The 24,019-nt window shown below is 36.2% G+C and overlaps 3 protein-coding genes across 3 annotated transcripts; all 3 read right to left on the reverse strand.

The window, feature by feature from the left end:
- Window positions 1-2,449: 2,449 nt before the first annotated feature.
- On the reverse strand, window positions 2,450-3,388 carry TAS2R7 (taste 2 receptor member 7). The gene has a single exon (XM_036075420.1). It carries the CDS (start codon window positions 3,386-3,388, stop codon window positions 2,450-2,452), a length of 939 nt encoding a protein of 312 aa, XP_035931313.1.
- A 3,932-nt stretch (window positions 3,389-7,320) lies between these two features.
- Window positions 7,321-8,240, reverse strand: TAS2R8 (taste 2 receptor member 8). The gene is given in 3 exon segments (XM_036076199.2): window positions 7,321-7,827; window positions 7,829-7,925; window positions 7,927-8,240. Coding segments are annotated over 3 exon segments (918 nt in total).
- Window positions 8,241-10,357: 2,117 nt separating this feature from the next.
- On the reverse strand, window positions 10,358-13,507 carry TAS2R9 (taste 2 receptor member 9). Its single transcript, XM_036076201.2, has 2 exons — window positions 13,464-13,507; window positions 10,358-11,351 (listed from the first exon to the last, which is right to left on the reverse strand). The coding sequence occupies exons 1-2, from the start codon at window positions 13,505-13,507 to the stop codon at window positions 10,358-10,360; spliced, it is 1,038 nt and encodes a 345-aa protein (XP_035932094.2).
- Window positions 13,508-24,019: the final 10,512 nt, after the last annotated feature.

The raw sequence follows: 24,019 nt of genomic DNA on the forward strand, positions 1-24,019 counted from the left end.
AGCTCTTCTTTTTCTCCAGTTATTCTCAGTTGTATCAATCATGATTTGTAACTCTGAGTTTGTTTACTTGATTAATATCTGTCTTCCATAATGTTTTCTATGACTGTGCATTACACGAGAGCACAGACTTTGTCACATTTTATCTGTATTTACAGCATATAGGATCATGTATAATGCTCAGATATTCAGTGTATGAGTGGATATGTACTTATTAAACAAGGAATAAAAACAAGAAGGAATTTGCTTGCATTCTCTGTAAACTGTTTGCTTCAATCTCTTAGAGTAAGCCTGAAAAACTCTACTCCCAACACTGGGAATAAAAGAAATAGTACAAGTCTTCTTTCAACCCTGAGTTTTTATCACTGTTGCCTTATTTCTCAGAATTAATATAATCTCAGAAGATAAAACACTTACTTTGGTTACATCACTTTCATCCTACATATGCCAGTAAGTAGAATTGTGTGCAGTAAGAGATTTCTAATATGGCTTCTTTTCCACCTTAGTATTCTTTGCCTGGCTACTCTTCACAGAGAAATTGAATGTTGAGGTGTTAATATTTCTAATGTAAGTAGATGATCAAATTTCTCAGGTCCACAACACAAAGACATCAAACATGGAGTTTCCAAGATTTCCTTTAGCCCTCAGGGGTTTTTTTATTCCCATGCCTAATAAATTCAAATATATTGGTCTCCGCCTAGGTAGGAGGTGGGAGACGGTATTCTTTAAGACCATATCAAAAAGAATGTAAGCTTCAATGTATGCATCTAATTTTCTGTTGTTTCTTTAACTTACAAGGCACTCAATATAAATCTTTTTAAATTTATCAATTTAATCAATGTGTATCTTGCACTGTCAGATTTGAGAAGAAAAATTAATATATGAAACTAATGTAGAATTAATTTTTATTTGTGCCAAACTTATTGATGAGAATATTTGCAAACATTTTCTTTTCTACACACAAAATTTATGGCTATTCTAGGCTGGTTAGTAACAGAGTCAATCACTCCAAAATATCCTTTCTGCAACATAAATGATTTGCTTTTGTTGGAATTTCCCAAAGAGATATTTCATAGATAACATACGTATAATCCAAATAGTATTCTCCTGGCATGTAGCGATGATCTGTATTGAATCAATATCTCCTTTGATAGTTTTGATGTTTTAACATCTCAATACATAAGTTTTTGATTGAAGGTCTCATCTTCTAAGGATATCTTGACATTCAATTATGCAGCCATCAAAAAAAATGAAATCTTGCCATTTGCAATGACATGGATGGAACTAGAGGGTATTATGCTAAGCGAAATAAGTCAGTCAGAGAAAGATAAGTATCATATAATCTCACTGATATGAGGATTTTGAGAAACAAGACAGAGGACCATAGGGGAAGGGAAGGAAAAATGAAACAAGACAAAACCAGAGAGGGAGACAAACCATAAGAGACTCTTAATCTCAGGAAAAAAACTGAGGGTTGCTGAGTGGAGGGGGGTGGGAAGGATGGGGTGGCTGGGTGATAGACACTGAGGAGGGTATGTACTATGGTGAGCGCTGTGAACTGTGTAAGACTGATGAATCACAGACCTGTACCCCTGAAATGAATAATACATTATATGTTAATTAAAAATAAATAAATAAATAAATAAATAAAAGGATATCTTGACATTCAGTGCCTGGTTCCTAGTCTGCTAAAAGCAAACTTACACGTGTTTTTTGTGGAAAAATGTACTTCAGTAAGCAATCAATCGTTCTTTTTTTAGCCAACTTTGTTTTATAGAAACTTTCTATATAAACTCTCCTTCTCTCACACTTACAGAGTATCTTTCTTTCATTGATCTATAGTCCTAAAATAATTTTTGAACTTGTTGTGACAATATTTACTTTAATCACAATATATATCTTAACTGTGATTATAATCAGCATTAATTTCTGCTACATTCACAGAATTGCATAACATTTGATTAAGAACTGTCACCATATTGAGCTTTTTCCAAAGATGGAGTCTAGTTGGATGATCTGAGAAAAAAATCTAACTAGGATTGTGGGGATGAGTGAGCTGCTTTTCATAGGGATGCAAATAATAGCTAGATACTATTACAGTTGTTCTGAACTAGTCATACAATTTTGCATCTAGAGAAATGATTTAGAACTTGAAATACTCTCTCTTCTGACAGTTAATATTAAGATATTAACTTTTATATGTTCCAAAACATGTTTAAAAAAAAAAAAACTCTGAAGGGAAGGAGAGAGAGAGAAGAGAGAGACAGAGAGAAAGAGGCAAAATCAGCTCTACATGAGATTTCCTAAATTACATTATAGATATACTAAGTACATTTAAGAGTAATTAACCATATGAAACCAACATTAATGCAAGAACTGAAGACAACTAAGAAACATCATGTCTTGCTTTGTCCTAGTAAATGATAGTTAGCCTTCAGATCTGTTTATGGTGTTAGAAATTTCTCCTGTTTAGGATATACTTTACTTTCCATAGCACCCTTAGGGATGCCTGTCTTAATTTATTGCTCCCCAGAATTAAGATAAATGAATGGCTTGAGGGATAGATTAAAGCTATCAACTCACCAGTGATCACAGCTAATTCAGTCTCTGGCATAAAGTAGCTAGAGGTGGCTACGAGAAAGGCCAAACAGTAGGCAATGAAAAGGAGGAGAAAGGAGATGACAGCTTTCATGGCTCCCACGTGGGCTTCTATGCTGAAGTCTCTGCACCCTGTGGCATTGAGTTTCATCTGCCTGGTATGTCTCCAGAGGGAGAGGATCAAGAGGAGAAATGAGATCAGGGACACAGAAAAGGGGAATAGCGTTAACAGGTTGAGGCAAATCTTGATAGAAGCATATTGAGCTTTATTTACTCTGCATCTCACAGTTAAGTTTGTTTTCTTCTTTGTCTTAACACAATACCTGAAATCATCATTCAAATTCTCAGTGACAAAAAGGCTAATAAACACAGAGAGGACCAAGCACCCCAGCAGGATCCTAGGAATCACACTGTCAATTCTCCTCTTCATCCAGAGGAAAAGAGGATGGAAGAAATTCGCAATCTTGAGGAAATAGAAAATGCTGAGACAGGTGGCAAACCAGACACTTAAATGGTTGGTTAGTGTCCAGAAAAAATCAATGATTCTCATTTGTTTACCGGTAGTATACACGTCTGGATACAGCACCAAGATAAAACAATCTAATAGTATTACACATAATAGACAAATTCTGGATATGGCCAGACTTGTGAGGATTAAATCAACGGAGGCGATCTTCCTATTCTTGATCCAACCCATGCAGTTCACCAATCCAATGAATGCATTTCCTAAAATCCCCATTGAAAACTCTCCAGCTGCCATGAGCATTAAGGTGGTCTCCACTTTATCCGGCATGTTAAAATACAGAAATATCCTGGGCGCCTGGGTGGCTCAGTTGGTTAAGCAACTGCCTTCGGCTCAGGTCATGATCCTGGAGACCCTGGATCGAGTCCCGCATCGGGCTCCCTGCTCAGCAGGGAGTCTGCTTCTCCCTCTCCCGCTCCCCCCTCTTGTGCTCTCTCTCTCTCTCAAATAAATAAATAAAATCTTTAAAAAAAAAAAAAAAAAAAATACAGAAATATCCAATTCGTTTCTAGTTGAACTGATATAGTTTGATAGGTACACCTACTTCTTAGATTTTGCTATAATTTTCTTTGCCTCTCTTATTGTAGTCTGTCTTAGGGCAGAGACTGGAGTGAGAAACGAAGACTGTAGCTATCATCATTAAATCCTAATTAGTCTTGAGAAGCGAATGTGGCTGGCAATCCCTGGCCTGGCCACTGCATGTATCACCTGTATGTAAAACCCGTATCAGCAGGCTTTATTTTTCCACATATGGTTAATTTAGGCTGAGCTACATTTTAGTATGCAAATTAGACCTGTTTCCTTTCATGGTCCTGCACTGTCTATGTTTTGCAAGGCTATGTTTTGCAAGTTTTGGATTCATTAATCTGCAACATATACTAGTAGCCTCAATAAGGCTGCTAGATTTAACAAATAAAAATACAGGACACCCAGTTAAACTTGAATTTCAAATAAACAATGAATGATTTTTTTTTTTAGTATATGTCCCAAATTGCATGAGATTAGCACTTCTAAGAAGTACTAAAATTCAAATTTAATTGGGTGTCCTGTATTTTATCTGGCAAATTTAAATTCCAAGGATTTTTTAGCAATTAGAAAACAGGCCAAAATTGAAATTTGTAGAGCAATCTTCATTTTGCTAAATGATAATATTGATTACTGCTAAAAATCCAAAGTTTGGGTTAACATTGAGAACTATACATTTTCAGGGATTTAAAAGGTTACACTAAATATAGCTTATTTGGGTCTAAAAAAATATTTTAGCTCATTTATCTTGGTTATTCAGATGAAGAGTTACATGCACAAGGTCTCTTAAAATAATGCATTGTTTTCTTAGTCAAGTCAATTTAATGGTCATTTAGTTTGTGTTGCTATATATGATAAGATGAAGGAGCCCTAATGGAGTATTGATTACCTTTATATTTTCCCTTTACATTTAAAATGTTCTCGAGCGCAGTTGTACATACGAGAGAAGAGATTAAAATCCTGTGTTTTGATCTACTCTCCACCCTCCACCATGCCAAATTGCATCTGAGAATCTAGATCCTTAGCCTTTCTAGACTATCAGGCAAGAGACTGATGATTAAGTTTACCTCACTCTTACAGGCTACTCTTATTTTGAAGTAGGTTCCCTAATTTAGAGTTACTGAGAAACACTTTGCTACATAGTATTTCCACAGAATAATTCTGCCTGCTGATACTTTCTTTGGGAACACATATCTTCCCATCCTTCCTTAAAGGACAAACCTCCTAAAATGCAGCCCTGATTTTTGGACACACTATCTCATTTTGCAGCCATGTTCACAGATGACTGCTTTCTTCTGATCCTAGAAATGATCCCTGACCCAAGCACATCATTTTCTTCTCCACAGTGCCCTGGTAAATAAAGGGCCTCAGTAACTATGATAATACCTTTACAAATACATTTTTGTACATCTTTGTTTTTTGTCGCTTTTGCAGGTAAGTATAGATTTTCTGCATACTTGTGTTGTATAGCGTGTAAGTTATAGTGCAGCTACTACGGAAACAGGATGAAAGTTCCTCAAAAGATTAAAAATACAGCTACCACATGATCCAGCATCCCCAAATCTGGGTATTTCTCTAAAAGAATTGAAATCAGGATCTCAAAGTGATATTAGCACCCATGTTTATTGCAGTGTTATGCACAACAGCTAAATGTAGAAACACTCTAATTGCCCATGGACATATGAATGAATAAAAAGAATGTGTTACATACAGACAATGGAACATCATTCAGTCTTAAAGAGAAGAAAATTTTGCAATATACAAAAACCTAGGTGGACTTGGAGGACAGTATGCTGAGTTAAATGAGCTAGTTACAAAAGGACAAATATTGCCCTATTCCACTTATATAGTTATCTAGAATAGTCAGGTAATAAAAGCAAAGAGTAAAATAGTAGTTGCCAGGGCTTGAGGGGAGATAAGAATGCAGAGTTGCTATTCAATGAGTATCAAGTTTCAGTTACTCAAGATGAATACATTCTAGAGATACGCTCTACGATATTGTGCCTATAGTTAACAACACTATATTGTACACTTAAAAATTTGTTAAAAGCATAGATCTCATACTCTGGTTTCTCTTCAGATCGCATAAATCTTTCGCCTTTTAAAAGCATAGCTCTCATATTGAATGCCCTACTACAATAAAAAAAAATAGAAAAGAAAACAGAAAAAAAAATTGCAAGAGAGCATTTTGTCACCAGCTTACTACTTTGAACCCTTACTACCTTGAACTATTTTGAACTTTGGTGGTCAGTGGAGGTACTTCAAACACTGAAGATACAGAAAACTAAACATGGAAGGAAGGACTTCACACTAACGGAGGGAAACTTTCCCAGAAGTACTAATCTTACAAAACATTTATTTCATCTAAACTTGCAGAAGAATGTAAAGTTCATTCCAGCGTAGGATTAACAGGTATTTTGTAGAATATACTAATATATTCCATCAAAAGAATATCAATTCTCCTGTCTTGTACAACAAATAGCAATTTAAATGCTAAGATATTAGAAATATAGTTGATGAAGTTTATGTACTTAAGACTGTAAATATTGGGACTTTCCAGAGTGAATTTTACATCATCATATGCAGAAAAGTGGATAATCTTCAGGTAATTAATATTTTGGTTATAACAAAACAAAATAAGTAGATTGAAATAGACCAGAATTTGACATAGCACATGGTAGGACCTGAAATGCACAGCCATATCAGAACAGACATGAACTTAGATATTCCAGATCAAGTATTTCAATACTACTCTAGTGAGGAAGGATTTGATGTTCACAGTAGAACAACAATTTAGTAGTGACTCTTATTTTTTATTATTTTTTTGTAATTTACTCTGTATGTGTTATGGCATACATTGCTTTTTTAGTGATAGCATGTAGTTATTCCAAAATGTACGTTAATTTCTTCCCAATTAATTGCTTTTCTAAAGTCCTAAGTAAAAAGAACCCCTGCAGGTCTTATTAAGAAAGGAGCCTGAGTAAAGCAGTCTGATCGAAATTAATTGTCCCATCCCTTTATCCAGATTGTAAAGAGCACTTAGGAATGTCCGTAGAGAGAGATACTTGAAAGGGATCTATTCCCATCCTATTGCTGCCTGAACAGCAAGTTGTTTGTAAGGAAATTTAATTTCAAGGAAAATGAATAAAGAGGTGCCAGAATAAAATCAACCAGGAAATATTATCTAGGAGACCACCTAAAGCATCACTCATCTGGGAGGAGACAGATACGTAACTGGGACACTGAACCAGAGATGGGACAGGGGAGATCTGAGTTCCTAGTTAATAAGCCAAATGAGAGTGACCCAACAGAGCCATGAAGGGAGCAAAATTAAGGGTCAGCTATGAAAAAATGTATGATAGGAAAAAAATGAAAAAACAGTGCGGTTCAGTGCTCTTTATCATGGGCCTAAGTAAAAACTCAAAGGAACTTAACTCGGCAGTACATGCCTAACATCTGCAGTAAGAAGGCAAAAAGGGAAGTGTGAGCTCTCAAACTCTTGGAGGAAAGGGCGTGTGAAGATGAGAATCTGGAGTGTACACAGACAAAAGGGATATATACATTCAAGTGCTAATAGGTCTCGAACACTTAAAGATGTTACCCGAAATAAGCAGGATAACTGGAAAAAATGAGAATGTATTTTTTATTAGCAAAGTCCATTTATAAAGCTAAGATTTTTACATCATGCAGACTGTTCTCCCATATCTCAGCATCCTGATATATGTCTGCCTCAGCTTGTTATTTCTAATAATTAAAATAAGTGAATGACCAGAAGGATAGAGAATTGCTATAATTTCTCCTAACATCACAGCTAACTTGCTTTCTTTCATAGGGTAGCTAAAAGTCGCCAAAAGAGAAGCCCCATAGTACACAAAAAGGAGGAAGAGAAATGAAGTCATAGTTTTCATGGCTCTCACATGGGCCTCTGTGCTGGGGTCTCCACAGCCTGTAACACTGAGTTTCATTTGCTTGATATGTCTCCACAGGGACATAATTAAAAGGAAAAATGAGATCAATGATACAGTACATGGGACAATTGCCAACAGGTTAAAGAGAGTCAAAGGGTTGAAGTATTGACTTTTACTCACATGGAACATTTCAGTGCAGTTTCTTTTATGATTTATAATTTTATGAAACTCATAATCATAATTTGGTGTTGTTGCTAGTATAAGGCTGATCAAAAGAGGAAATGGCCAAACAACCCAGCAGAATCCAGTGAATCACTCTGTCAATTCTTCTCTTTAGCCAGAGAAAAAGTGGATGGGAGAAATTGGCTATCTTGAACATTGAGGCAGGTGGCAAACCACGTACTTAAGTAGTTGGTGGGTGTCCAGAAGATACTAATGACTGCCTGTAGTTTATCATTTTCATAAAAATCTGGGTAGCATACCATTATGATGCCATTTAGTATCAGTACACAGAGCAAACAAATTCTGGAGATGGCTAGACTGGTGAGGATATAGTCAATTGAGGAGATCTTTTTCTTCTTAATCCAGTCAATCCAGTTTACTAGTCCGATGTATACATTCCCCTACATTCCTATTATGAATTCTCCAGTTACAATGATCACAAAGATGTTGTCTTCCGTACTGAGCATGTTGGTAGGGAGAAGACCCTGATCTCTAATATCACTACAGATGGGCTAATTTACAGACGCTCAGTTGGAGCATGGTAAATAAGTTCTTCAAATCATGGAATAATATTTTCATCTCATCCACTATTTTGACTTTAATATAATTCCAGAAGTACCCAGCTCTCTTTTGAAATAGAATTGCTTCTCCATTCACGAGGACAACCAACTAGTTGCTCCAAACAGTTTGACTAGCTTTGAGCTAGGGCAAATTATAATCATCACCCTTTAGTGAGTGATAAGGGAAATGTTTGCTTGAAACTGCTCTTATACAAATTAAAAGAGATTATATTTCATGAATTTGCAACAGGCTTCTGTGTATTTTGACCCCGTCAAATTGAATTTTGAATACAGAGCCAGAGAAAGCAAATGAAAACATGTATTCCATAAAAATCACAATGCGTAAATGAAAGTCCATTTTCTTCACCATAAATTATAAATTAATCAAAAGTTTCCTAGTGGAAATGAATTTTAATTTTGGAAATGATCAGTACAATCAGTTGTAGAAAATTAACTTTCAGTCAGAGGATAGTAATTTTGTTTTCATATAAATGGTTAATTAGAGAAGGGTATGATACAAATCTAATTATAAATGACATAGTGTTATTAGGCAGGCACATGGCAATATTTACTAAAAATTTTTTCTCTATGGAGTTTTTTTTTAATAGAAGTGAAAGATGCTAGATAAAGATTTGCTATGTTTGGTTTTATTTAATATGGGAAATGCTGTCCATGACAACTCACTTCCTGAAATGTTGTCTCTTGGATAATGAATATTTTCATATAAAATTAAGAAAACACACTTTATACTATTTACAATCAACTCCTTTTATAAGATTTATAATCTCACATTCTACATTGTAGTCATTTCTCTAGATGGGGCAATCACCTTTAAGAAAATATTTACTGAATTATATTTCCAGGGAATAGGACTAAGTCTACTGTTAAATTGATTTATTCTTTCTTTGGAAACCTAGCCCACAAATCTAGGTAATACAAATCACATAAACTAGGTAATACAAATCACATAAACTAGGGTTCTTCTAATTTTATTTAAGTACTTCCATAATGTAAGAAACATATCTAGTATTTTTCCTATTTCTTATGTGTGCATAGTGTGTAGTAGGAAAGCATGAAGTTAATAATTTAAGGAAAACTAGTTATCTGTAAAATGTTATCAGAAACAGAATAGAAAAGAGAATGATGCTAAAACAAAACAAAACAAAACAAAAAACACATGTCAAAGATTCTTTTTTTTATTTATTTTTTTATTTATTTATTTGAGAGAGAATGAGAGACAGAGAGCATGAGAGGGAGGAGGGTCAGAGGGAGAAGCAGACTCCCTGCCGAGCAGGGAGCCCGATCCGGGACTCGATCCCGGGACTCCAGGATCATGACCTGAGCCGAAGGCAGTTGCTTAACCAACTGAGCCACCCAGGCGCCCCATGTCAAAGATTCTTGAGTCTAGAAGGGTAGGAAAACATTCCAAAGAATCTTTGAGAACTGACTCCTAAAACTGGCATCACCAGCTAGGGTGGTTTGATACGCATATTTATAACTGTACACCCCTTATCCCCTTTCCTAGTCAAATCTTTTCTTGAGGTCACCCCTCTTTTCTTACATTATATTTCACCCTAGGGAGGATCTCACCAGAGTGTTTTTTCTCCATCTTTATGAGGACGAGCCATTCTAGAAATGGAGAGGACAGGGCAGAAAAGATAAGTACTGACTTCCAGCTCAAAGTAGATAGTTTTTTACATGATTGATTTTATAGGAAGGACTGATATGTTTTAAAATCTCTTCCCCAAAGTCTGTTTGCTTAAAATTCTTCTACTTTTTGAGTTCAAGGCCTTTACCAGATATGACAGAAATAAGTAGAATCTCTTTGCATTTAGGCAATGATATGAAATGTTAGCATGGGATTTGGATTCATTTTTTCCTGCAAAGACAAAGAAATATATGTGGTTCAATAACATTTCATTTAAAGTTAACCAGAACAGAAATGTTAAGGAACACAAAGGAAAATTTAGGATAATGATAGATATTAATGATTTCTAATAGCATGTATAAAAAAATGAATGTAATCAATTGGGAGAAGGGAGAAGGTCTTTTGTTGATTTCTTTCTCCTTGTATTCAGGATTCTCTGTGGAACGAAAGGTTTCCTTCTTCTGTGGAAACTCTTCACAATCCTTAGCACTTTCAGAAAAGCCTCCCTCAGTTTGCTGTTCCTCATTATCAGGATGAACAAATGGCTTGATGGGAAAATGACAGCTATCATGCCAGCAAACATCACCACTAATTTTCCCTGAGGCATCAGCAAGCTAGAGGTTACTACAAGAAAGACTGCATAGTACATAATGAAGAGAAGCAGAAAGATGATCACTGCCTTTATGGCCCTCACGTGGGCCTCTGTGCTGGGGTCTCTGGACCCTGTGGCATTAAGTTTCATCTGCTTGGTATGTTTAAATAGGGAGAAAAGTAACAAGAGAAATGAGGTTAGGCAAAGAACAAAGGGAATGATAGCCTCCAGGTTCAGGATAACCAGTTTGAAAGCACTTGGGATTTTACTCACTTTGAATTCCCAAGTTATGTTTTCCTTATGATTGCCTTTGAAGGGATCCCAGAAGTCCTCATTCAATGAAACACTAATAATTATACAGGTAAGGAAGGACATCAGAAAAATCCCCAGGACGACTCTGTTAATCTTTAGTTTCAGCCAGAGGAAAAATGGGTGGGATATATTGGCTATCTTCAGTAAATAGAACATGCTGAGGCAAGAAGTAAACCAGACACTTGAATGATTGCTAAGTGTCCAGAAAACATCCACAATGCTCATTAGCTTGCTACCGGCATATCTATCTCGGGAGATACATATAATAAAGCCATCTAAAGATATCAAACACAACAAACAGATTCTGGAGATGGGTAAGCTTACCAAGATAATGTCAATCATGGAGGTATCTCTCCTTTTGAGCCAGCCAGTGCAGTTAACCAGTACAAGAAATCCATTTTCCCAAATTCCTATAGTCAATTCAGCAGCGATCAGGATGGTATATATTACCTCCGTTGTACTTAGCCTGTCAGCAGAGAGTTCTGATTTGGGATATCACTGACGATGAATTGGCTTTCAGCTGACCAGTGAAGAATGGTGTATATGTCTGTCATGTAGGTCATGCTGAAGTTGTCTTTTTCTGTCCTCTTTGTCAGCTTTGATCCAGGTCAGTGAGATAGCCAGTCTGCTCCGGGTGAGAACTACCTAAAGACTTCACTGATTGGCCAGTAATATCTTTCATGTGCAGTAATGATTGAAAGCCTCCAAGATGAAAATAGGAATGGATCTGATTTCTTGGATTTGCACAATCTTTCTCATTTTAAGCTTTGTATATTTTGGAGTTATCGAATTTAAGCTTTTGACCAGGAACTTCAAGAAAAAAATTAATTACTTGGAAAATATGGATCCAATTTAATTTGCAGATGTGGCACATTACCATCTCTGATGACTTGCAAAGTACTCCCAGATTATGGTCCATTTGGTGCAAATGCATGTTTTGGAGCTTAAAAATAATTGTGGATTTAGAGTGTTGACAGTTAACATGACTAATTTCAGTCTTAAAGCAATGTATTCACTTCATTAATTAGGATAACTCAGGTAGGGCAGCAGTGGTTTTCAATTTTCTCGTAAAGATGATTACTTGACTTTCCAGCTCTTCCGTCCTGTAATGGGGAAGACTGAGCACTGAAGACATTCCAGTTGTGCCTGTTATTACTCAGAATTTGACCTCAGAATCTGTATGTTAAAATCTGAGTGCAATCTTCTTTATAATGCTTTTATAATAATGGATACCAATTTCAAAGACAAAACATATTGGATCATATGTTTACTATTTGTATACTTTTTTGGTTGTTTCATGATTTAAAACACATAGCATCTAAATCCAGAAAACAATAAACCACACTATATTAATGTTCTCCTGCACTGACTTTAATAGTTCACCAACTTACCATGTAAGCTGGAGGTTTCTAGGCTTTGCTATAACTGGAGAAGCTTCTCTGTCAGAGGGAAAGGACTTGGGGTGATGATCTCAAGCAAATGCCCAACATCATTTGCACATGTGTTTTAAGAATACTGGTGACAACAGACAATGAGTATAGGGACTGAAGAGGAAGAATCCCACCCATTAGGTGGGTTAGGAGTCAAATATCGTTTCGTATAATTAAAAGCCATTTGAATTTTTTTTGTGGACTGTTTATATTTTTGCTCATTTTTCTACCTTTTTATGAATTTCTATGGTGTTTATATATTAGAGAAATTAGCATATTTGTATCGACAATACTTCCCCACTTTGTCATTTGTCTTTAGCTTTTTCTTGTATTTTTTTAAATATAAGCAGAATCACGATTTTTGTCTCTAGGCCCATAACCAAAGTCATACGCAGCACGTTCCAGTCAATGGGGGGGAGGAAAAGAGGGAAGGTGGTTACCAAGTCTGACCAAAAGGGAAAACATCAGTACTCCAAAAGAATTGCAAGATTTCACTGATTTATATTGGCAGACACTCCAAGAATACATGTGAGAATGGACTTTAAGGATTTTAGACCAAGAGGATAGATTATAACACTGGATCTGGTCAATGTATTGATATAGCTGCCCCTTCATAGATTCTGGGTTCAATGTGTTAGCTTGGGTCATTTCTCTCATCTTTTATTATCAGAGGTGATCAAACACAAACCTATGTAGACAGATGTTTAAATTTATTTTCTTTTCCTTGTTGAAATACTGTTTACCGTTCTTTAGAATCTTATATTTTCTGGTGACATTTTGTCTTTAGTTATGCTACTGATTATTTATGGTCAAGTCAGGCAAATGACTACACTTTCTACATGTATCAAGAACAGAATGCTGGGGTGCCTGGGTGGCTCAGATGGTTAAGCATCTGCCTTCAGCTCAGGTCATGATCTCCAGGTCTTGGGATTGAGCCCCATGTCGGGCTCCCTGCTCAGCAGGGAGTCTGCTTCTCCCCCTCCCGCTGCCTCTCCCCCTGCTTGTGTTCTCTCTCTGTCTCTCAAATGAATAAATAAAATCTTAAAAAAAAAAAGAGCAGAATACTGTCATACTGGTCTTATTTTCAGACAACTCATAATTTGAATTACTTGCTGACTTCATCTCCCTCCTCACTCCAAATCCTTCACCGTGTCCACTGCAATTCACAGTAAATCATCAGCAAAAACCTCATGTTCTCATCTATTTTTCTGACAGTTTGCTGTACCTTCCTTGTTTGAACTCAGGGGATCTTAAACTTTTTTGTACCATGGACTACTTTGGCAGACTGGTGAAGACTATGATGTCCTCAGAAAAATGTTTTGTTTTTTTTTTAATTTTATTTTATTATGTTATATCACCATACATTACATCATTAGTTTTTGATGTAGTGTTCCATGATTCATTGTTTGCGTATAACACCCAGTGCTCCATGTAATACGTGCCCTCCTTAATACCCATCACCAGGCTAACCCATCCCCCCACCCCTCTCCCCTCTAAAACCCTCAGTTTCTCAGAGTCCATAGTTTCTCATGGTTCGTCTCCCCCTCCGATTTCCCCGCCTTCATTTTTCCCTTCCTACTATCTTCTTTTTTTTTTTAACATATAATGTATTCTTTGTTTCAGAGGTACAGGTCTGTGATTCAACAGTCTTACACAATTCACAGCGCTCACCATAGCACATACCCTCCCCAATGTCTATCACCCAGCCACCCCATCCTTCCCACCCCCTTCCACTCCAGCAACCCTCAGTTTGTTTCCTGAGATTAAGCATCTCTCATGGTTTGTCTACCTCTCTGGTTTCATTTTGTTTCATTTTTTCCTCCCTTCCCCTATGGTCCTCTGTCTTGTTCCTCAAATTCCTCGTATCAGTGAGATCATATGATACTCTCTTTCTCTGAATGACTTATTTCGCTTAGCATAATACCCTCTAGAAGAATGTTTTTCTAAGTGAATAAAATGAAAATACATGGAATTTTAAAGGAATCCAGATAGACTGAAGTATATATATTTAAGGCTTATTTATTTAAGTAATGTCTACACCCAGTGTGGGGCTTGAACCCATGACTCAGAGATCAAAAGTCACATGCTCTTCCAACTGAACCACCCAGGAGCCCCAATTAAAGCATATTCTTAATGTGATTTGGTAATCCCTGTGCTTCTCTTGTCATACAATACTAATATCTGGCAGAAAGAGCAGTGAGAAAGGTAAAGATAATTTGAGGTATCTATAATAATAGTGATTTATGATTTCTAGAGATGAAAAATTACAGGTACTGCTGATGTTTCTATGATTGTTACCTACCTGCATACCCAGAAGGAATGCTAGGGTTAAGTTAAAGGTTAATTGGAAGAAAGATAGAATTTGGTGGCCATACAAGTTCATAGAGCCCTCCATTCTATCCATAGACTCCTTATATTACAAACTCACAACTAAATCCTGACTCTTCTCTATGGGCATTGCTTTCCCTGCAGCCTTTCAAGAGGCAACAGTTTTCTCTCTCACACTCCATCATCCACTGAAGTGCAGCTAGGGGAGGTGTTTGTAACTTTCAGCTCCTTCTCCCTACTTCCTCACAAGACACCCAGGAGGTGGAATCTCCTGTCATCTGTCTATATATTATTGCAATGTAATGTTGCAATCATTCACCAGTCCTCCTTTTATTTAGGCTTCTATCTATAGTTAAATATTTTAAATGTCACCACCATTCCTTTTGCCAAAGTTCCCTCAAATATCTCTTAATTAGATGTCAGTCTCTAACTTATTTTTCATGAATGGCTGGTAGATACAGTATTTCCCGAGTTCTTATGTTAAAAACATTCTCCCTTCCCCCCAACAACCTTGGGACTTGAAAGACAGTGTGCCTAGATAAAAAATTATTGGCTCACACTTTTTTCCTTAAGCTTAGTGTTAATTTTGCTCTCTTTTTCATGTTGTTGATTAATGTTGTTGAGAAGTCTGATATCAGGTTTTTTTCTTTCCTTTTCAAGTGACTTGTGCTATTTGCCTGTTATCTCAGAGAAATTTATCTTCACATTTAAAGTCTAACATTATTAGTAGGATGTCTTTGAGCTGACCTTTCTGGATCAGTTTTCCCATGTATGTTGTCATTCCAACATATGGCTTCAAGTAATTTACTTTATCTTATTTTTTTCAAGTAATTTATTTTTTTTTAAGATTTTATTTGTTTGTCAGCGAGAAAGCACAAGCAGGGGGAATGGCAGGCAGAAGGAGAAGCAGGCTCCCCACTGAGCAAGGAGACCGATATGAGACTCAATCCCAGGACCCTGGGATCATGACCTGAGCTGAAGGCAGACGCTTAACTGCCTGAGCCACCCTGGCGTCCCTCAAGTAATTTATTTTTAAAAAGCTTTCTTGAATTCTCTTTTTAAGTATTAATTCATTTCCTTACTTTGTTTTTTCTCCTCAGAGATGTAATTATTTGTTTATCATGGCCTACTTTTTAAAAACATTTTTATTTAAGATCAATTTAATAACATATACTCTATTATTGGTTTAAGAGGTAGAATGCAGTGATTCATTAGTTGCATACAGCACCCAGTGCTTATTACATCAAGTGCCCTCCTTAATGCCCATCACCCAGTTACCCCATCCCCCCTCCTCTCCAGCAACCCTCAATTTATTTCCTATAGTTAAGAGTCTCTTATGGTTTGCTTCCCTCTCTATTTTCATCTTATTTTATTTTTCCCTCCCTTCCCAATGTTCATCTGTTTTGTTTCTTAAATTCCACATATGAGTGAAATCATATGGTATTTGTCTTTCTCTGACTTATTTCTCTTAGCATAATACCCTCTAGTTCCATCCCTGTCTTTGCGAATGGCAAGATTTCATTTTTTGATGGCTGCACAATATTCCATTCTGTATATATACCACATCTTCTTTATCCATTCATCTGTTGATGGACATCTGGGCTCTTTCCATAGTTTGGCTATTGTGGACATTGCTGCTATAAACATTGGGGTGCATGTACCCCTTCAGATCACTACATTTGTATCTTACTGGTAAATACCCAGTAGTGCAATTGCTGGGTCATAGGGTAGTTTTATTTTCAACTTTTTGAGGAACCTCCATACTGTTTTCCAGAGTGGCTGCACCAGCTTGCATTCCCACCCACAGTGTAGGAGGGTTCCCTTTTCTCCACATCTTCACCAACATCTGTTGTTTCCTGACTTGTTAATTTTAGCCATTCTGACTGGTGTGAGGTGGTATCTCATTGTGATTTTGATTTGTATTTCCCTGATATTGAGTGATGTTGAACATTTTTTCATGTGTCTGTTTATCATGGTCTGCTTTTTATATTTGTCTTTTTCTTAATATTATTGTCTTTTATGATTTCTGTGTTACTTTCTTCTTTCTCATTTCTTTTATCTCCTTTATCAGTACCTTTGATTGATGTATGTGCTCTTATACACATTAAAATTTCTCTTCATTTCTAAGGTGATTTTTATCTCTTTAAATTTTTTTCTTGATTTCTATCAGCTTTTGTATCCTGTCTTCCTGTTGTTTGAACATGTCTTGTTTGAGTGTTTCATTTATGTTTCATGGTGTTTTTCACTTGTTTAATTCTCTTTTAGTCATCTTAGCAGGTATCAATCTTCCTCTGTTTCATGGCTGTTACTTTTCTAGGGTATATTCACATACTGAAAATGCTGAAAAGGTTGGTTTTCCCTTTGTGTGTTTGTGTGTGAGTATAGCCATATATGTATGCAGATATTTTATTTTTGCTGTTGTGATTTTTGTGGTGGTGGTTCTTTAAATCTTATGGATATTCCTTCACCAACTACTAGCAATATGATTTTTTTGACAGTTGAGGAGCTAAAGTTGAAGTTGGGTGGTTTTATTTATTTCTCAGCTCTGGGATCTTCTTGAGTTACTACAGTTTGGACATTTTCACTATTATGTATCATTATTCTGTGTACAGACTTCCTGGTTATTTTCCAGTTTTATCTTGTCTCTGTCTTGCTTGGTCTTGGCTTGTGTCTCAAGAAGATATTGCTTCAGCTTTCTGTGGTGTCTTCCTTTCTCTCCCTGAGAGGCACTGCCTTCCTGACTATAACATCTTGCCCCATGTATTTTGCATTGCTACTTCATAGACCCTCTTCTGTAGCTAAGTGCAGTTCATACCCAGTGTAACTCGTCTTTTTCTTAGGGTGTGGACCTTATGGATGGCATCTGGGTTCTGCCATTTCTAGGTTCTGCCTTCTAAATCCTCTGCTTCTCTGAACAGATCAGCTGGAATTCTAACATCAGTGTGAGCTCTGTTGCTCACTCTATTCACTTGAGGTGTTCTCCACCCATTTACACTGAAATTGTAATGAGTAGGTTTTTGTCTTGTTTTGTTTTGTTTTGTTTTTAAATATTTTATTTATTTATTTGACAGAGAGAGACACAGCGAGAGAGGGAACACAAGCAGGGGGAGTGGGAGAGGGAGAAGCAGGCTTCCTGGCGAGAAGGGAGCCCTGATGCGGGGCTCGATCCCAGGACCCTGGGATCATGACCTGAGCTGAAGGCAGACGCTTAATGACTGAACCACCTAGGTGCCCCCATGAGTAGGTTTTTTATGTATTATGGTTATGCTAAAGATTTAGGTTATGCTTATTTTTATTTTCCTGGTCATCTTCATGTTTTTAAAAAGAGTTCTTTGGGTTTTTGGGTTTTTTTTTTTTAAGATTTATTTACTTATTTGAGAGAAAAAGAGCGAGCAAGCAGGAGGAGGGGCAGACAGAGAGGGAAAGAGAGTCTTAAGCAGACTCTGCATTAAGCACAGAGCCCAGTGCAGGGCTCAATCCCAGGACCCTGGGATCATGACCTGAGCTGAAGGCAGATGCTTAACTGACTGAGCCACCCAGGTGCCCCTAAAAAGAGATTTTTATTTTTTTCATTTTTTATTTTTTTTATTATGTTATGTTATGTTAGTCACCATACAGTACATCATTAGTTTTTGATGAAGTGTTCTACGATTCATTGTTTGTGTATAACACCCAGTGCTCCATGCAATACATGCCCTCCTTAATACCATCACTGGGCTAATCGATCCCCCCACTCTCCTCCCCTCTGAAACCCTCAGTTTGTTTCCCATAGTCCATAGTTTCTCATTGTTCATCTCCCCCTCTGATTCCTCCCCCCACCCCCTTCATTTTTCCCTTCCTTCTCCTAATGTCCTCCATGGTATTCCTTATGTTCCACATATAAGTGAAACCATATAATAATTGTGTTTCTCTGCTTGACTTATTTCACTTTGCATAATCCCCTCCAGTTCCATCCATGTTGATGCAAATGGTGGCTATTCATCCTTTCTGATGGCTGAGTAATATTCCAGTGTATATATGGACCACATCTTCTTTATCCATTCATCTGTTGAAGAGCATCTCAGCTCCTTCCACAGTTTGGCTATTGTGGACATTGCTGCTATGAACATTGGGGTGCATATGGCCCTTCTTTTCACTACATCTGTATCTTTGGGGTAAATATCCAGTAGTGCAATTGCTGGGTTATAGGGTAGCTTTATTTTTAACTTTTTGAGGAACCTCCATACTGTTTTCCAAAGTGGCTGTACCAACTTGCATTCCTGCCAACAGTAGTTTCCCTTTCTCCACAACCTCTCCAACATTTGTTGTTTCCTGCCTAAAGATACATCCAGACTGAAAGTGAGGGGATGGAGAACCATTTTTCATGCAAATGGACCTCAAAAGAAAGCTGGGGTAGCAATTCTCATATCAGACAAATTAGATTTTAAGCTAAAGACTGTAGTAAGAGATACAGAAGGACACTATATCATTCTTAAAGGGTCTATCCAACAGGAGGATCTAACAATTGTAAATATCTATGCCCCCAACATGGGAGCAGCCAACTACATAAGCCAACTGTTCACTAAAATAAAGAAACATATTGATAATAATACGTTAATAGTAGAAGACCTCAACACTCCATTCTCAGCAATAGACAGATCATCTAAGCAGAAAATCAACAAAGAAACAAGAGCTTTGAATGACACACTGGGCCAAATGGACTTCATAGATGTATACAGAACATTCTATCCTAAAACAACAGAATACTCATTCTTCTCAAATGCACATGGAACTTTCTCCAGAATAGACCACATACTGGGTCACAAATCAGGTCTCAATCGACACCAAAAGACTGAGATTATTCCCTGCATATTCTCAGACCACAGTGTTTTGAAAATGGAACTCAATCACAAGAAAAAATTTGGAAGAAATTCAAACACTTGGAAGCTAAAGACCATCCTGCTTAAGAATGTTTGGGTCAACCAGGAAATCAAAGAAGAACTTAAACAATTCATGGCCAGACTTATCCAAAAGAAAAGAGAAAGGACCCAAATCAATAAAAATGAGAACAAAAACACATCAGTCCAAAACCTATGGGATACTGCAAAGGTGGTCCTAAGTGGGAAATACATAGCCATCCAAGCCTCACTCGAAAAAACAGAAAAATCCCAAATACACAAACTAACTCTACACCTTAAAGAACTGGAGATAGAACAACAAATAAAGCCTAAACCAAGCAGGAGAAGAGAGGTAATTAAGATTAAAGCAGAGATCAATGAATTAGAAACCAGAAATACAGTAGAGCAGATCAATGAACTAGAAGTTGGTTCTTTGAAAGAATTAGTAAGATCAATAAACCACTGGCTAGACTTATCCAAAAGAAGAGAAAGGACCTAAATTAATAAAATTATGAATGAAAGGGAAGAAACCACAACTAACACCAAGGAAATAGAAACAATTATTAGAAATTATTGTCAACAACTATATGGCAATAAATTAAGCAACAGGAAGAAATGGATGCCTTCCCGGAAACCTATAAACTACCAAGACTGAAACAGGAAGAAATTGGCAATCTGAATAGACCAATAACCAGTAACGAAATTGAAGCAGTGATCAAAAACCTCCCACAAAACAAGAGTCCAGGTTCTGATGGATTCCCAGGGGAATTCCACCAAACACTCAAAGAAGAAATAATACCTATTCTCCTGAAGCTGTTTCAAAAAATAGAAACAGAATAAAAACTTCCAAACTCATTCTATGAGGCCAGCATTACCTTGATCCCAAAACCAGGCAAAGACCCCATCAAAAAAGAGAATTACAGACCAATATCCCTGATGAATATGGATACCAAAATTCTCAAAAAAAGTTATCAAATATAGGTGAAAGAGTGAAAGGCTTTCAGAAATACTTAAGGAAATATAAGCTATTATAAAAACATTGTAAATTTAGGGTGCTGGGTGGCTCAGTCAGTTAAGCGTCTGCCTTCAGCTCAGGTCATGATCCTGGAGTCCCAGGATCGAGTCCCGCATCAGGCTCCCCACTCAGCGGAGAGTCTGCTTCTCCCTCTGACCCTCCCTTTCTCGTGCTTTCTCTCTCTCACGCTATCTCTCTCAAATAAATGAATAAAAAATCTTTTAAAAAAATCGTAAATTTATATACTATGGATGAAAAGAGAGTAGATTTAACCAAAGATTTTACACCAAGAATTTGGAAGAAACTAAAATTAAATACTATAGATTTTTATTCATTGAGAAACTCTTCTACAGAGGAGTTGAATGTATGTTCTAAGAACAGAACATAAACAGAACAGAATGGAAAAAAAATCAAAGGAGCCTCATTTGTTTCACCTTTACTCAAAACAGTTGGATCAGAATATCATCTACTGCTGTTTCATATTGAAACATTGCTGAAAGAAATTAAATAAGACACAAATAAATAGAAAGATATCCCATGTTCGTGGATAAGAAGACTTAATATTGTTAAGATGTCAAGATGACCCAAAGTGATCTATAGATTCAATGAAATACCTATCAGAAATTCCCAGAGGCTTTTTTTTTTTTTCAGAAACAGAAAAACTGATCCTCAAGTTCATATGGAATTACAAGGGACACTGAATATTTAAACAATCTTTAAAAAAAGAACAAAGTTGGAATACTCACACTTAGTGATTTTAAGACTTACTACAAAGCTACAGTAGTCAAGACTGTATGGTACTGGCATAAGGATAGACACATGGACAAATAGAATAGAATTGAGGGTCCTGAAATAAACCCATACACATATGGTGAATTGATTTTCACCAAAGATGCTAAAACAATTCACTGGGAGAAGAGTCTTTTTAAGACTGCACAGCATTGTGAATGTAATTAATGCCACAGAACTGTGCACTTAAAATGGTTAAAATGGTATATTTTTTGTTTTATATATTTTACCATAATAAAAAGACATTTTAAATGAAAACATAAATTTTAAAACTGGAAACTGCAGACCATAAAAACATGCAGCATAGGAAAGACTAGAAATAGATAAACTAAACTTCTGTTTTACTTGGGATGAGGAATGCTCTTTTAATCATTTCATAAGGAAAGTTAACCAAACAGATTTTATTAGTGTACCTTGTTTTTTATTTAATTGTATTTTCCTGATTACATTAACTATTGAATAAATTATAGAAAATTTAGAAATTTACAGAAGACTAAAAGAAGAAAACAAAAATCATCTATAGTCTCACTGTTTATGGATAAAGGACCTATCCATCTAGTTTACATATAAATATAATCAAAACAGATTTTTAAGCCACATACCTATGAATCTATACCTACTATGAAATTTAACTTTAAATCTATGTAGAAACATGTTAACAGTAATTAGTTGAGTGTCACAAATATGCACAATCTCAATTTCTCCTTCATGCCTTTCTATGTTTTTAATTTTAGGTGCAGTGAAACTGTTTTATTTTATAATCAGACAAAAAATGGATTTATGATCAAAGGAATATGTATCAGTAAAACCAAACCAAATTTTTGTAAAAATAGCAAAATAGCAGTAAAAGAAAAATCTTAAAGGGAAACAAATGGATTTAAGTTCATATAAATCACAAACTTATTTCCCCAAACACCACAAACTAAGTTATTTACTAAACAGCAAATTAAGAAAAAAAGATCATAACACATATATGGCATAATGTTAATATATAAAGTATCAAAATTGGTAAGAAACATCATAAGGCATGAAAAAATAGAAAGAAAACAAATGAATAATTCCCAAAAATTATATCCCATTGGTTAATAATTCTGTACAAATGCTTAACTCATTAGTAATCAAATATATGCAAATTAAAAGATGTTTTGTGATCAAAGTAACAACTGGAAACATAATAATCCTAAATGAGTTTGAGACTGAAATTAGGATGGGGTATTTTCTTCACTATCAAAATATTAGTTTACTATTTCTGCTGGGCAACTTATCAATTCTGCAAGGAATTTATCAAGTTCTTCCATAGTGGAATTTTTCTTAAAAAATAATTTCAAATACTGCACTCTATACACTAGTCATATTGGACCTTCAGTTCCTACAATGCCCTCTACTCCTTCTTGCTTCAACACCTATGCACAGGTGCGTTCCCTACCCTAAATCTCTCCTGCTCTGCCCACCTTACTCTTAGGCATTATTCAGATCTCAAAAACAAAAACAAAAACAAAAACATTTCAACCTCAGTGACACCTTCTCTTTTCCCAGGACCAAGTCAGATCATTTGTTTAGCACCCTTTAGTTTTTCTTTCCCAACTCCATAAATATAATTGTTTAAGTTATTATTTGCTATTTATTTGCTTTTTTACTAAAATATCTTATTCATTATGCTGGCCTCTTGTTTAGTACTATATCCTCAGCACCTAGAAGAGTTAGTGTTCAAAAACTATTTGAATGAATTAAGCCCTTATATTTAGAAATCTTCTAGGCCTCAGGCCATAGTATAAGGTCAATGTACTTTTGCAAGATGCCAAAATAGGTTACTTGGTTCACATTCTGGATTGGACATAAATATTCCCTTCAAAAATCAGCATTTGAAATATGTCTGTGAGTGTGAGTTTGTGTGTATTAACATAAGTAAGTGTAAGAGCCTAGAGTAGAACATCTACTTCATACTGATTCTATCCTGGGTTCAGTCTTGTGTCCCTCGGCATAACTCAGGGACCATGTTGAGTCCTTTGGATCTGTACCTCTAGCAGAAGCTTTGCAAAACTCTAGTTGGTTCATGATTCTGCTTCATCTCCAATCAGTGGGTTTGAAGAATATAAAGACTCCTTCATCAGTGTTCTGATCCCCTGGCCCCCATTTGGCTCTGCTTCCTAGCTATTTGCTACAGAACATCTACTACTATCACTATGGCTACTACATCAAACACATGCCAATTACAAACAAATTAAGATTTAAACACTGAAAGTAAAAGTGATCTTTTAAAGAATTAAAATTGCACACTCAAAAGACCCACCTCCGTCTCTGACTCTTACATCCATGTTCTAAATATCAAGACTGATTACAATTCCCTTTGTCTTGCTTTCTGTTTCTACATGTCTTCTTGGTGAAAGGCTGTCAGTGGTTCAGGGAAGTCAGGTAAAACACAGGGCAAACTCTTGTTTTAGGTGCTTATTCTCACCATCATAACCTTTAGAGTGAAAATGGTCTCCAAGCTGGTTTTCCTCTAGGAGGTGTGTGGGAAGAAGAAATCACAGGGTGGGGAAGCTGACCCAACCACTGAATTGTCATATTGAAGAGTTTAATTTCCTAGAATGTAGTCAAGATAATTATGGAAGATTTTAGTGATGTTCAACAACACAGTTACAACCAATGTATGTGTGTGTGGTGCAAGTAAAACAGATCTTCAAGGACTTCTTCA

Source organism: Halichoerus grypus, chromosome 6 (genome assembly GCF_964656455.1).
Source record: "Halichoerus grypus chromosome 6, mHalGry1.hap1.1, whole genome shotgun sequence".
Lineage (NCBI taxonomy): Eukaryota > Metazoa > Chordata > Mammalia > Carnivora > Phocidae > Halichoerus > Halichoerus grypus.

Coding starts and splice junctions, on each gene's coding strand:
- TAS2R7 (XM_036075420.1), bottom strand. CDS start 3,388: ATGCCGGATAAAGTGGAGACCACCTTAATGCTCATGGCAGCTGGAGAG.
- TAS2R9 (XM_036076201.2), bottom strand. CDS start 13,507: ATGAGGTTTTTGCTGATGATTTACTGTGAATTGCAGTGGACACG. Junction 11,352..13,463: donor TGTGAATTGCAGTGGACACG/GTGAAGGATTTG, acceptor CTCTGCTGACAG/GCTAAGTACAACGGAGGTAA.